Consider the following 14,231-nt stretch of genomic DNA (forward strand, 5'->3'; position numbering starts at 1 on the left):
TTCGGATGGAATACGCGTTATAATAAGCTTCTCGTCGGCAGAACGAATCGCGGAAATACGGCGAGAGCACGTGGCGACGTCGCACCGTGGGACGACTCGAGGTTAGCGTGAATACGACAACGACGCGCGAATTTCGCCAAAAGAATGGTGGCTCGTCTCCGCTAACTCCGTCACCGCGCCTGTCGAGGTCCGAACAGCGCGGATCCCTCCAACCGACCTCTACTGAGACTAACACCCGCTAAATGTATTTTCTTCGCGCGCCCGTTGACCGACGGGTTCCTCCCGTTCGCGAATGGAATGTTATACTTCGCAAATACCGGCAGCTGCGAAACCACGTCGGTGCTTCGACGACGCGATCGCGAACACGACATACTACCGAGCCAACGCGTGGCAGAAGCTAACCTAGGGCAACGATCGTTGTACGCTCTCCTCGTCCCTCGATTCCGGCAGCTTCGCTTCGTAACTCTTACAAAATACTCAAGGATTACGCAATCGTACAAGTTCTACTCGACTATCTTTCGCTCAAGCCAACGAACAAGTGATCCTTCTCGGTGTGTCTTGGGAACGCGGAAGTGGAGCGTCCCCCCCTTACCGCTCTTGTCCCCCCGCACGCAGTTCGACCTATCGCGGATAGACTTTCGGACAGGGCCTAGCCCTGCGCGACGGTCCCTGGCGCTCGGCGATTCGATGGTCCTGCGGCAGCAGCGCGCGTGGATTGGCTGCCTCCCGCTGAGGTGATCGACGTGAGCCAATCCGGCAGCGATCCGGTTTCTCTCCGGATGAGGCGACGGCAAGGTAGCTGAGATTCCTTGCTTGGCATCGTCCGTCCTTGTCGGCGCCTCCAGGTTGATTTTCCTGTGCCAGGTCGATTCCTCTTTCCTCGCGGTGTTGTAATTATCGCCGGCGCCGGTCCTTTTACTTTTCTCGGCGGGAGAGGTGCTTCGGGTCCCCTTTCGGGGCCCGACTACGGTCCTGCAGATACGCGTCGCGCCAATTGGCGCGACGCTCAAAAATATTAGAACTCGCCCATGGGTCTCGTTCGCACCCAGGGCGAGCGTTCGCCACGGCGCCTCCCGCGTATTTGGCTGCCAGAGGGTGACCCGGTCTTCCGATAACCGGCATCGGGTGACGTTGGCAGAACTGCCACGTCACAATACACATACGTAATACGCGTCTTACATTTCACACAGATATTTCGCACGAAGGGAGGACATTGTAGTAGTAATTAAATTAAATTATTGATTCGCAACACATACAGTCTTAAACAAAATTGGACAATGGATTCTTAACACTACAAATGCATGAAATCCGCTGTCTAGTGATCGCATTACCTGATTGTTGTGATTTATGCAGCATTACAAGCGATATGGCAATTGTTATTAGTAAATAACTATGTGTTGACAAATGTGAACAGTGATCGTGAGTGAGGAAAAATTTCAAGGCATCTGTGTGAAATAAACATACGAATTATTTATCGATTCGAAAGTAAAACTGAAATTCTGGATCGTTTAGGCCTTAAGTCTTAGTTTGTAGTATGTACCTATCTACCACCAGCTGTGCAGTTCGTCGACCTGATCGTACGTCCCTTAGTTTTCGGTACTGTCGTATACCTGGAGACATCTGTGCAGTTCGTCGCCGAGTGACCCAGTGACACACATTTCGAAGCAGCAAATGGATTTACGGCTGAATAAGTGAGTTTTTAATACAATCAGTTTCTGCTTCTACTCTCGTTCGGGTAACGTTGCCGTAAGTCGGGTAAAAAGATCCACCCATATGAATTGACAAGTAAAGTTCTTCCGCGACCGTCAAAAACTGTAAAGGGAAATATTGTTCAGAATCATGGTCTTGACAACATATCCAAAGCTCATCCAAATCGGGTAGAAGATCGGGTACAATTACAAGTTAGTACAATTATCTCGTAAACTAAAGCCGGCCGACAAAAACTGTAAAGGTTGAATGTTGTTCAGAATCGTGGTCTTGACAACATATCCAAAGCTCATCGGAATTGGAGAGGATTCACATCATCGAGAAACTCTTGTTCGTTGCGATGTCACGGCGTACCACCAACGCTCGCCTGCCGGCGTGGCGGTCTAGGTCGCGCTCTGATTGGTCCGTGTTTTTCGTTAATAACTCCTAAACAAAGTCTCAGGAACGTCCCATTTCCGGGATGTGCAGGAATTTTGGGACACCCTGTATAATAATGTTGTTTGTAATGAAAATTCCATGAGCAGACAGTGCATTTTATTTTTGAATGTCTTCCGCACTAACATCCACAATGTCACATTTAATATGACTAAGCTAAAGAAACTGAATTAACTAAGCAATATTAAGGCAGGTATTTTATGTGAAAATAATGAAAATATTGTGTGTTGAAGGCACATATCACGTCAATAACGCTGTTCAACATTTATTTGAATTTATAACTTTGAGCGAACTTTTCTGATACTGAGAAGTTCTGGTATATTATTAGAGCAACACACCACAAGGCACACACCAATGTCAGTGTGTTTTGGATCAGTCGATGAAGCTGCAATGCTGGCGAACGTTGGGAAAATAATTTCGCTAGGAGACGACTTAAGGACGTAGTCTCTTTTTCCAGGATTGCAAGTGTGCTGAATGCGGGTTCTCATTTCTCTGTAATACAAAGATGGGGTTTTTCAGTAATCAGGAACGCTAGATAAAAGATCGATCTGGGCCCTCATCGCTATCGATCGCCCTCATAAGTCCTATTTTTACGTTTACGAGGCGTAATTTGCATTATTCGGAAGCATGTAGCTTTTGTAGCTTTATGAAAATAGCAACATGCGCAGCTGTATGCTTCCGAATAATACAAATTACGCCTCGTAAACGAAAAAATAGGACTTTTGAGGGCGATCGCGGCCTAGATCGATCTTTTATCTGGCGTTTTTGACTACTGAGAAACCCTATCTTTGTATTATCGCGAAATGACAACGCGCATTCCACACCCTTGCAATCCTGGAAAAACGAGCCTACCCTCTTAATCCCGAAAGTCTTGATGTCGGGCGTGAAAGCCTTAAATCTCTAATTAAGAATAAATATTTGGTAAAAGTTTACAATAGGGACTCAGCTTCTACGATCTTCACCTTGAAATATGTTACCAAGGTCAATATTTTGAACAAATGTTTGTTATACATATATCCTCGAGTGGCTCCTATTTTCGACTTTTTAATTTCTTTACGGCACCCCCCAAAGTTGTTTCGAATACTTAAAAAGAAATCTGTTCAAAGTGTGACCTTGATCGGATAACGGGATTAACGGACAAATGAGCCCCAAGGCTCTAAAACATTAAAATAATTAATTTAATGCTGATAAAATCGTTTTTTTTCAAATATCGCTTAAACAAGCTATTTACCCCGTCAAAAAATGTTAGTGTAACGTCGTACCGACGTGTTGCGTCGGTTTTGTTCGCACGAGCAAATTCTCGCTGTACATACATATATATACATATGGTATACGTATACTTCCTTCGTAAAATCCAAACCGAAATCGCGTTTAAATCCGTACACAGCGATATGTATATATATATATCTTACGCGTATTTATATATATATATATACATATCCCCGTGAGAGTGAACATAGGGAATCGGGAAAGAAGCGATAGTCACCGGTACAAGCGGACGCCAGCATGGCAACCGCGAGTACAGGTGTACGTACATCTAAACCGCCGTTTCGTTCGAACTGCGAAAAGTATACATCGACGACAACATATTCGTCCGTGCCTGGTACGATTTAGACAAAAGGACTTCGCGGTTCACCGAATCCCTATGGTCCGCGCTCTTATCATAAATAAGACGAAATCGCGCGAATCGCTCTCTTCCAGTTTCGGAATTCTACGAATTCAGTTCTCTCGCGTCTTCAATCGAATTCAGTTCGACTCAGTCTTTTCTCGCGTTTTCGGACTCTATTTCAGATCGTTCACGATATTCAGGTCGTATTGCTCCTTACCATTTACACTATTTCTTTATATATCATTTGGTTCTAAATTGTTATTCGAGTCTGCTCGTAGATTATTATTACGTATTTACAGATATTATTCTGGTTTATTGGTCGTACGAGGTTACTCGTAAACCGTCACCGTTATTTTGTTGTACGAGCTTACTCGCATTATCATTTCACATTTATAATTACTATTCTCGTGCTATCTTGTTTATGCGATTTGCTCGCTTTATTATTCACATTTCAATTGTTAATTTTGTGTTATTTGGCTTATACGAGCTTGCTCGCATTACTATTCATATTGCAATTGCTATTTTTGTTAATTTGGCGCTATTTTTGTTTGAACGAGCTTGCTCGCATTACTATTCGTATTGCAATTGCTATTTTTGTTAATTTGGCGCTATTTTTGTTTGAACGAGCTTGCTCGCATTACTATTCGTATTGCAATTGCTATTTTTGTTAATTTGGCGCTATTTTTGTTTGAACGAGCTTGCTCGCATTACTATACGTATTGATAACTATTATCTAGTGCTATTTTGTTGTACGAGCTTGCTCGCATTATAATTAAGGCTGATAATTCTTATTTTTGTGCCATTTTGCTTTGTATGAGCTCGCTCGTAACCTGCTTGTTACTATTCTGTGCTATATATCTCGTTCGAGCTCGCTAGCGAGCCGACATTGTATTTGGTTCACGAGTTCTGCTCGCAAGTCTTATTCTTGTACATATTCTGATTCATTATATTCTGTCTGTTTAAACCATCTATTTCGCAGCTTATTCAGCAATACCTCGCCCTCGCTATCTCCCATGCCCCGTCGCGCCGGTAGGAGCTACCAAATCGGTAAATTGGTGCGACAGCTACGCGCCGAAGGGAAAGCTACCGTTTACAATCCGTACTTGGGAATCGCTAAACAGCCCAGGATCATCCGCGACGTCCCCCTTGCTCGTCGAGTAAAAATAGTGGACCGTCGAGAGATCGCGATACCTCCGCGACGCGAAGAAGGAACCGCTGACCGCGCTGAAACGCCTCCGCGCCGCGAAGAAACGACCGTCGGACGGCCTGATTCCGCGCCTCCTCCCCCGTGGAGGTTGATACCGATCCGATTCCTCCCGAGTCTCCCTCCACTGGAGGAAATCAGTATCGAGGACCCGCGTTACGAACGTTACGTCGTCCGCAGAATACTCACCCTAAGGTGGTATTACTAAAGTTCGTCGATCAGTGACCGAGTGGAGTGATCGCGAGTGTGTGCGTGTGTGTGTGCGCGTCTCCGGGTTGTTCAATCCCGATCGGTCCGTCGATCGATTCCTCACATCCCTCACATTCCTCACATTCGTTCCTATAACCCCTAAAATTGGTGTATCAATCGTGTACGTCTGAGCCCAGAGGGTGCTCGGTACCGAGAGAACACTAATTTCCCTTCGGTCGAGAATCCTGTCACGAATCGAACAACCCACGCGCTCGGACGAGTCACACACAACACGCCCACATAGTGACACTCTGATCGCAGGGAGCTGTCACCGTCATCGCGCAGTTCGTCGCTCCGTCGCGACATCCCCGCCGGACGACGTCCATTCATTTCCCTCTTCGCCCCCTTTCAACAACGACGAACGCCGGTATCGGGTCCCTGATCAGACGTGGACGTTACGCGCCACGTGGATCTAAGATCGTCTTAAATAAATTGGTCGGTTACGTCCCCGCCCCGTCTGGGCGTCGTTTCGTCGGATCATATCCGACCCGGGACGTAACATTAGACAAAACCAGTAGATCTGGACAGACTGGGTCTTTTATAATATATTACTTCTTTTCGTACAACAAACGGACATCGAATAAGTTGAGAAAAATGTCACCAAAATCGAAAAGATTTTTCTGAAGGCATATTGCTGGATAAGATGGTCAAAAGTGCCCTTGAGTCGATCTATATCGACGATGGGTCATTCGATAGGCCATCAAGAAAAAACATACTGTGCAAAATTTCAATCCTGTATCTCGATGGGAGGGTAGTATTGGGTAAAATCAACGAAAAATCAGTTTTGTGCCTATTTTCCCTAGTTAATGATGTTTAGAAATACTGAAAAAAATCTGACACATGTCAACAACTCGAATACATACTCTGTAATTGGTTTCAGATTTCACATGAAAGTTCTTGAGTGACAACATTTATATTTTATATTATACTAGCAGCCCCCGGCACGGCTTCGCCCGTGCTAAGAGTGAGAAGAATTTAGATTTTTATCCTAAAATAATTTACACTAATGCCTACATTTAGCGTAAGGCGAGTGGATAAACAATATTTTTTGTTTTTTTATTTGGTGTATATATGTATAGACTTTTTGGGTTCCCTACTCTGGAGCAAGCAACATATAGTTGACCATGTGAAAAACATGGATTTTCTAAATTTAATCCGGCAACGCGCAGTGACTGCCCTTGAGCTTTGTTGATTGTCATTGCGAAAGCAAGACGCACAGGAAACTGTAGTCGTTTGAAAGTGAAGGGCAAATCAGTGGGGATCATTGGAATGCGTGGAATAAGCACATCTTCTCCTTTACATTTGCCGTTAATTATTGTTGCTTCAATCACATTCGGCATCAGTTTTTTCACTGAAAGTCTGGTTCCGTTGCACAACTTTGGCGTGTTGAGATTCCGAAGGAGCAGTATTGGTGAACCAACTTTCAACGCTAATATGTGTGGCGGCATTCCAGGAGGCTCCAATGAATTCAGAAATTCTATTGGATAATTAACAGCTTGATCCTCTTCTGTAACTGTATCGATTGATTTATATTTGGTAACCACACCAGGAATTTTCAATTGAATCTTGTTATTGATTCGATTGACGTCATCATTTTTTGGAGCTAAGATAGTTCTCTCGGATAGCCAATCCTGATTCCTGAAGTTGTTGACGATGTTCGGAAAAACCTTCATTTCAAGATCTTCAATTGATGATTGAAGTTGACAGAAGTTTGGTGGGAACGATATCTCCTGTGTTTCAGGAATAACCGCAAGTTTGCCATTGCCCATATCTAAAAGTTGCTTGACAAATGTTTGTGCAGAAACATCTTCAAGTAAATGCACACGCATATTGGTTGAAAGTGTAATTTTCTTCACATGTCTCCAAAGAGCCGAATTCTTCAGGCATGCATTCAGCTCGTCTGCTGGTGTTGATCTTGGAATGACGGGCAAAGTTTGACGGAAATCACCGGCGAGCAATATCAGAGCTCCGCCCATTTGACGTTGATCGCTTCGAAAATCTCGCAGAGTACGATCAAGTGCTTCAAGTCCTTTCTTATGGATCATGGTACATTCATCCCAAATAATGATTTTGCATTTTTTCAATACAGTTGCCATTCCAGATGTTTTTCCAATGTTGCAAAGAGGATCTGTAGCAAGATTTAGATTCAATGGCAGCTTGAAAGCCGAATGCGCCGTGCGTCCTCCATCAAGTAGTGTTGCTGCAATCCCCGATGATGCTACAGCCACAGCAATCTCATTCTGCATTCGAATTTCGGCGAGTATCAAATTGAGTAGAAATGTTTTTCCTGTGCCTCCTGGTGCATCAAGAAAAAGGAGTCCACCATTTCCGCCTCGTACATACTCCATAACTGTGTCGTACGCGAGTCGTTGATCATTTGTTAAGAGCCTTTTCTGACTCTCAACATAAACTTGTAGCGCATCGACATCATATTGTTTTTCTCGCAATACGTCTCTATCAACAACATCGTTTCTGTTACGTTCCGGTGTAAATAGCCCAAGCTGATTGAGAAGTTTGTTTTTAATCGACAAACACATATCCTCAAGCAATATTAGTGCTTCATTGAAAATGTTTTCCGAATATTGTACATCCAGGTCGGGGTTGTCTCTGCGTTCTCGGAGAAGTATGTCTTCGCTCATATTTTCTTTGTGTTTTTCCCATAGATCTTTCGGATCAGATGGCGCACAGGTTGTCAAGATTATGGCGAACAGAGTTCGTATTTGGTGAGCATGACGTGTTTCAGATGCTTCTGTCAATGTGTTGTCCCAATGTTGATCATTTTCAAGCAAACCAAGTTTGAAACATGCTTCTCTGTATGTTTGGCATACTTGACCATCGATGGTTTTGACTGCTTGAAACGATGTTGGTCCTTTGACCACGTGAAGCAGCATTCGCAAATAGTAGCATTCACTATTATTCGGATGAACAGTATATACTCGTCCCAATGTTCCAGAGAAAAATATGCCAGCCATTGAAGAATGCCTGGTGCCTCGTTTTCTACTGTAAAATTTCTTCGTCGATTGATTCCAAGTGTACTATTGCGGGACTTCATGATATAACAACGTTTTCGCGAATTCGTCAGTTGCACACAATTGGAAGAAAGCGGTCAACGTTGTGTTTGGTGGGTCTGCAGCTCTCTGGGCTGCATTCTCTTCCGTGAAGTAGACTCGTTGACCGTTTTCCAAGTGAACACCGAGATGTGTAACAGCAGGAAAGCGTTCGTGAACATCGAAACCAAGAATTCGCCGAACAGCTTCGTTGCCACCGATATAACGTCCCATTTGAAATTGTTCTACTTCGTTAACGGGAGTATTGGGATTAGCAAGTCCGAGAACTGCCATATCGCTGCCTTCATTCGCATATTCACATATGTAGTTAATCGATTTAACCGAATCGCAGGCTTCCGCGTTGATATGCGCGTCGAATGATTTGGAAGGAATAGGAGAATATAGGGCACGATCCACTGGTTATCAATTTCGAAATGAACGTTATCGATTTTGATAGTTGTCGCGTGTCCTCCGTCATCTGGTTTTCGTCGTCCGTACGGCGGATAACCATCGCCACCGGTCTGTGCTTCTTGTGTCATCCGACGTGGATACTTTTTAGCGCATTTTCCATCTTTCGTGCATGGCGAATGTGGGTTGCAGAGTCCGCGTGGTTCGTGAATCGTATGTTTTTTGACAATTTCAAATAATTCTGGATCTTCTTCTGGATCGGGCAGCTCGGCATCAATGATATCGTCGATTCGAGTTCGAGCGATTCTTTCGACCAACCGAATTAAGATGTGGGCATGTGGTAGACCTCTTTTCTGCCATTCAATCGAATACATCTAGCAGCGAGTTTCTCCGTATATATGATTCTTAGTGATGAGATCCATAAATCGTATTAATTTTTGTTTAAAAACTCTCGCTATGAGGTCATGCCGATGGGATGGTTGCTGGCCAAGTAGAAGTAAATCTTTTATTTCAGTCCAAGATGGATTGCATGTGAACGTGATAAAAAGATCTGGACGTCCGTATTTGCGAACATATGTTAGAGCATCCTGAGCATATTCTTGCATATGTCTTGGACTTCCAGTATACAAAGCTGGAAGTATAACCATTTGTCCAATGTTAGCAACTGTTTCATTATTCGCAATTGCATCTCGCAAATGAATGTAATCTTCAACTCGAAGCTTCGATTGATTGTAACGAATGTAATTGAGTCGTTCACTTTCGACTTTAGCGTACATATCGACGATGTATTGTTGGAAAAGTTGACGACACTTCAGGATATGGTTACATTGTTGGGATCGAATCATGATACGGTGTGCATAAAAATTCATACAACTGACTCTTTTCGTTGTCGCAGCACCTGTGATGGGATTAGTTTGATAAACTTCGAAATGATATCCGTCTTCTCCTCGCGGAAACAGTATTGGATATTGAAGAGCATCGGACGATCGGTGTGTTTCAGCAACACGTTGCTTGGTTTGATCTCGTCTGCTTATAACAATATCTCGGCGGGTGATCTCTGTTCCGACAATTACAGCTGCTACTTCAGGGGCCGTTGGAGCATTGAAACGTCTTTTATGCTCATTCAATGGCGTTTTGTCTGCCCTGATTATGACTTTTAAATCATCCGCCCTTACATCCTCCAATGCGGATTTGAAATCTCGGACCAAACAGTTATTTTCATGGAATAATGCTCGTAATTCAGCAATAATTCTCCGATCTGTTACTGCGCTAAATGTGCATCGTCGATCAACCTCTTCTTCCACATTGTCCATGAAATAAATTTGCAAAAACTGTGGATCTCCGTCGGTTACTGGAAGAAGTGAACCAATTTGATGATACACTTGTCCTTGGACTTTGAAGGTGGGCATGAAATTACTATATCTCACAATATTCGTTGCTCCAAACGATGTCATTTGAAAGCATGAGTTGTATTTACGAATATGCTGTAGAAAGTGTTTGGACTCCCGAGTAACTCCAGCCACATAAGTTAAAAGTGGTTCTGGTACCTCAACCAGTGGTGGCAAGTTGATTTTGCCATTGGAGCAACACATGCCAGGCGATTCTTTCTTAAACTTCAAAGCGTGACAATGAAAGCACAAATTAGTCATTGGTCCGATGGCAACATCGTGATGCATTCTGTAATCAAAGTTTTTATTGTAATTGAACGCCGCTTTCTTGAGATCGAATGTCGTTCTTGTTCGACTCTGCCGTAAGCGTTGACCTTCACGTCGTGCGACTCGCTCTAAAAATGTTTCAACAGCTCTTGATGTATAAGCTCGCAATCGCAGGTTTTCTACTCGTGCGACTCGCTCTTCAGATGTATCAGCAGCTCTTGATGTAGAAGCTCGCATTCGCAGGTTTTCTACTCGTGCGACTCGCTCTTCAGATGTTTCAGCAGCTCTACTGGTTGAGACATGCCGCGCATTTCTGGTTCTTCTTCCAATGTTTGATCTTTTGGGGGACATAATCATAAATTATTCTGTTTTGTCGTCAATATGATGGCGAGTTACAACAAAGTGGATAGCGTGAAAATATTCCTCGTGCTCAAATACCTATGTATACCAATTTACATAGGATAGGTTCAATGGTATACAGGGTGTCTCAAAATTAGGTCCGGAGCCGAAAATGGGAGGTTCCTGAGGTCATTTCAGGCGACATTTTCCTTTGAAAAAATGTCGTCCGCGGCTTCGTTAACGAGTTATTAACGAAAAACACGGACCAATCAGAGCGCGAGCTAGACACGTGCAGCCCGGCGCGCCGGCAGCCGAGTGTCGGTGGCACGCCGCGATGTCGCAACGAACAAAAGTTTCTCGATGATGTGAATCCTCGCCAATTTCGACAAGCTTTGGATATGTTGTCAATACCATGATTCTGAACAATATTTCCCTTTACAGTTTCTGTCGGATGGCTTTAGTTTACGATATTATTGTAAAAATTTGTAATTGTAAATCGATCGATGAACTATTTTCTATCCGATTTCGATAAGCTTTGGATATGTTGTCAATACCATGATTCTGAACAACATTTCCCTTTACGGTTTTTGTCGATCGGCTTTAGTTTACGATATTATTGTAAAAATTTATAATTGTAAATCGATCGATGTACATACTATCTCCTCGCCGATTTCGATGAGCTTTATTTCAAAGGAAAAAGATATTTAAAACACGAATTTATAACATATTTCAAAGTCATCGAAATCGGTGAGGACGCACATCATCGGCAGCTTTACCCGAACGATAGAAGAAGCACAAACTTATTGAATTAAAAACTCACTTATTCAACCGTAAATCCATTTGACTACCACATACAACCACCACACTTTCACATAATTGTTGAACTCGTAGCACACTTTTATAACTCGTATCGATTTCGAACGAAATTACTTACTCCGACGCGGAAAGAGTTCGATGCTCTTCGCGATGCCGCGCGAAACTGTGCTCTCCCAGCGTACAATGTATTCGATGAAGGCGTCGTTTAAAACAAATGAAATCGTTCCCAAGGAGATATTGATTTATCGAGAATCACATGATTCTCGAAAACACCGGTTCTTGACAAACGAACGATGCCATGGACGAGACATCTCGAGTATCCTTATGCACACACCGCTGGATCACGTATACGTACGCGAGGACTGCAGGGGTCCGGGATTAGACTTCCGATTTCTCAATAATGCAAAGACGGGGTTTTTTAGTAGTCAAAATCGCTAGACGAAAGATGAATCTAGGAAGCGATAATTCTCAAAAGTCCTACTTTTACGATTACGAGCAATGGTTTTGCAATATGCGGCTGCATGTTGGCCGTCGAAGAGGCTAGAACGCCGTACAGTGGGACCTTTCGTCCAAATCGGAGACAAAATCAAAGAACTTTCGATAGAAATGAGGTAGAGCGATGAAATTTTTTTAAAATTAAAGCTGAAACTTTGCAGAACACGGGAAAAATAGGGAGATTATGTTAAGAACGTTTTTTAACGTTGAGAAAATTCGTTAAACTTGCAGAATTTCGATAAAATTGTGGTTTTTCCAATACCACGCGCGGAAAAAATTTTTCTGAACATGCTGTACTTCATTTCCCGTAGATTTTTTCACGCTGATTTCAAATCTGGTCTCAAAATTTTTCTACGACCTCAGGATATTGCAAAATAGATTTCTTGAAATTCTACATGTTTAATGAATGTTCTCAAGGTTAAAAAACGTTCGTACCATAATCTCCCTATTTTTCCCGTGTTCTGCAAAGTTTCAGATTTAATTTTTTAAAAATTTCATCGCGCTACCTCATTTCTATCGAAAGTTCTTTGATTTTGTCTCCGATTTGGACGAAAGGTCAAACTGTACGGCGTTCTAGCCTCTTCGACGGCCAACATGCAGCCGCATATTGCAAAACCATTGCTCGTAATCGTAAAAATAGGACTTTTGAGAATTATCGCTTCCTAGATTCATCTTTCGTCTAGCGATTTTGACTACTAAAAAACCCCGTCTTTGCATTATTGAGAAATCAGAAGTCTAATCCCGGACCCCTGCAGTCCTCGCGTACGTATACGTGATCTAGCGGTGTGTGCATAAGGATACACGAGATATCTCGTCCATGGCATCGTTCGTTTGTCAAGAATCGGTGTTTTCGAGAATCATATGATTCTCGAAAAATCAATATCTCCTTGGGAACTATTTCATTTGTTTTAAACGACGCCTTCATCGAATACATTGTACGCTGGGAGAGCACAGTTTCGCGCGGCATCGCGAAGAGCATCGAACTCTTTCCGCGTCGGAGTAAGTAATTTCGTTCGAAATCGATACGAGTTATAAAAGTGTGCTACGAGTTCAACAATTATGTGAAAGTGTGGTGGTTGTATGTGGTAGTCAAATGGATTTACGGCTGAATAAGTGAGTTTTTAATTCAATAAGTTTGTGCTTCTTCTATCGTTCGGGTAAAGCTGCCGATGATATGGGTCCTCACCGATTTCGATGACTTTGAAATATGTTATAAATTCGATGTTTTAAATATCTTTTTCCTTTGAAATAAAGCTCATCGAAATTGGCGAGGAGATAGTATGTACATCGATCGATTTACAATTACAAATTTTTACAATAATATCGTAAACTAAAGCTGACCGACAAAAACCGTAAAGGGAAATGTTGTTCAGAATCATGGTATTGACAACATATCCAAAGCTTATCGAAATCGGATAGAAATAGTTCATCGATCGATTTACAATTACAAATTTTTACAATAATATCGTAAACTAAAGCCGACCGACAAAAACCGTAAAGGGAAATGTTGTTCAGAATCATGGTATTGACAACATATCCAAAGCTTATCGAAATCGGATAGAAAATAGTTCATCGATCGATTTACAATTACAAATTTTTACAATAATATCGTAAACTAAAGCCGATCGACAGAAACTGTAAAGGGAAATATTGTTCAAAATCATGGTATTGACAACATATCCAAAGCTTATCGAAATTGGCGAGGATTCACATCATCGAGAAACTTTTGTTCGTTGCGACATCGCGGCGTGCCACCGACACTCAGCTGCCGGCGCGCCGGGCTGCACGCGTCTAGCTCGCGCTCTGATTGGTCCGTGTTTTTCGTTAATAACTCGTTAACGAAGCCGCGGACGACATTTTTTCAAAGGAAAATGTCGCCTGAAATGACCTCAGGAACCTCCCATTTTCGGCTCCGGACCTAATTTTGAGACACCCTGTAGAAATTGATGTATTGCAGCGCCATCTACCGCGGCGAGTTACAACAAATTGAATAGCGTAAAAACCTTCTCCATGAAAAAGTACATATATGCGCCAAGTTTCATGTTGATCGGTCAAACAGTTTCGAAGTCTATTAATTATATATATACAAACATCCATTTTTATATATTAAGAAGATGGAGCAATATATTGATATAATCATCGTTGAGGAATTTTTTCAGATTTTATGGTTTGGTGCGCCGTAGTTAAAAAAAATAAAACCGATTTTTTCGGCGAAGAACTAAGCTAACCTTAAGATTGTTCCGTTCTATTTATTTTGTAAGTCTATT

At 42.6% G+C, this 14,231-nt stretch overlaps 2 protein-coding genes across 2 annotated transcripts; both read right to left on the bottom strand.

The window, feature by feature from the left end:
- Positions 1–402: 402 nt before the first annotated feature.
- LOC143218188 (uncharacterized) lies at positions 403–8,176 on the bottom strand. The gene is made up of 4 exons (XM_076443232.1): positions 6,422–8,176; positions 2,924–3,042; positions 2,481–2,634; positions 403–465 (listed from the first exon to the last, which is right to left on the bottom strand). Exons 1-4 carry the CDS (start codon positions 8,174–8,176, stop codon positions 403–405), a joined length of 2,091 nt encoding a protein of 696 aa, XP_076299347.1.
- A 134-nt stretch (positions 8,177–8,310) lies between these two features.
- On the bottom strand, positions 8,311–12,560 carry LOC143218189 (uncharacterized). The gene is made up of 5 exons (XM_076443233.1): positions 12,527–12,560; positions 10,567–10,651; positions 9,115–10,336; positions 8,692–9,012; positions 8,311–8,496 (listed from the first exon to the last, which is right to left on the bottom strand). Exons 1-5 carry the CDS (start codon positions 12,558–12,560, stop codon positions 8,311–8,313), a joined length of 1,848 nt encoding a protein of 615 aa, XP_076299348.1.
- Positions 12,561–14,231: the final 1,671 nt, after the last annotated feature.

This window comes from Lasioglossum baleicum, chromosome 18 (genome assembly GCF_051020765.1).
Source record: "Lasioglossum baleicum chromosome 18, iyLasBale1, whole genome shotgun sequence".
NCBI classification, from domain to species: domain Eukaryota; kingdom Metazoa; phylum Arthropoda; class Insecta; order Hymenoptera; family Halictidae; genus Lasioglossum; species Lasioglossum baleicum.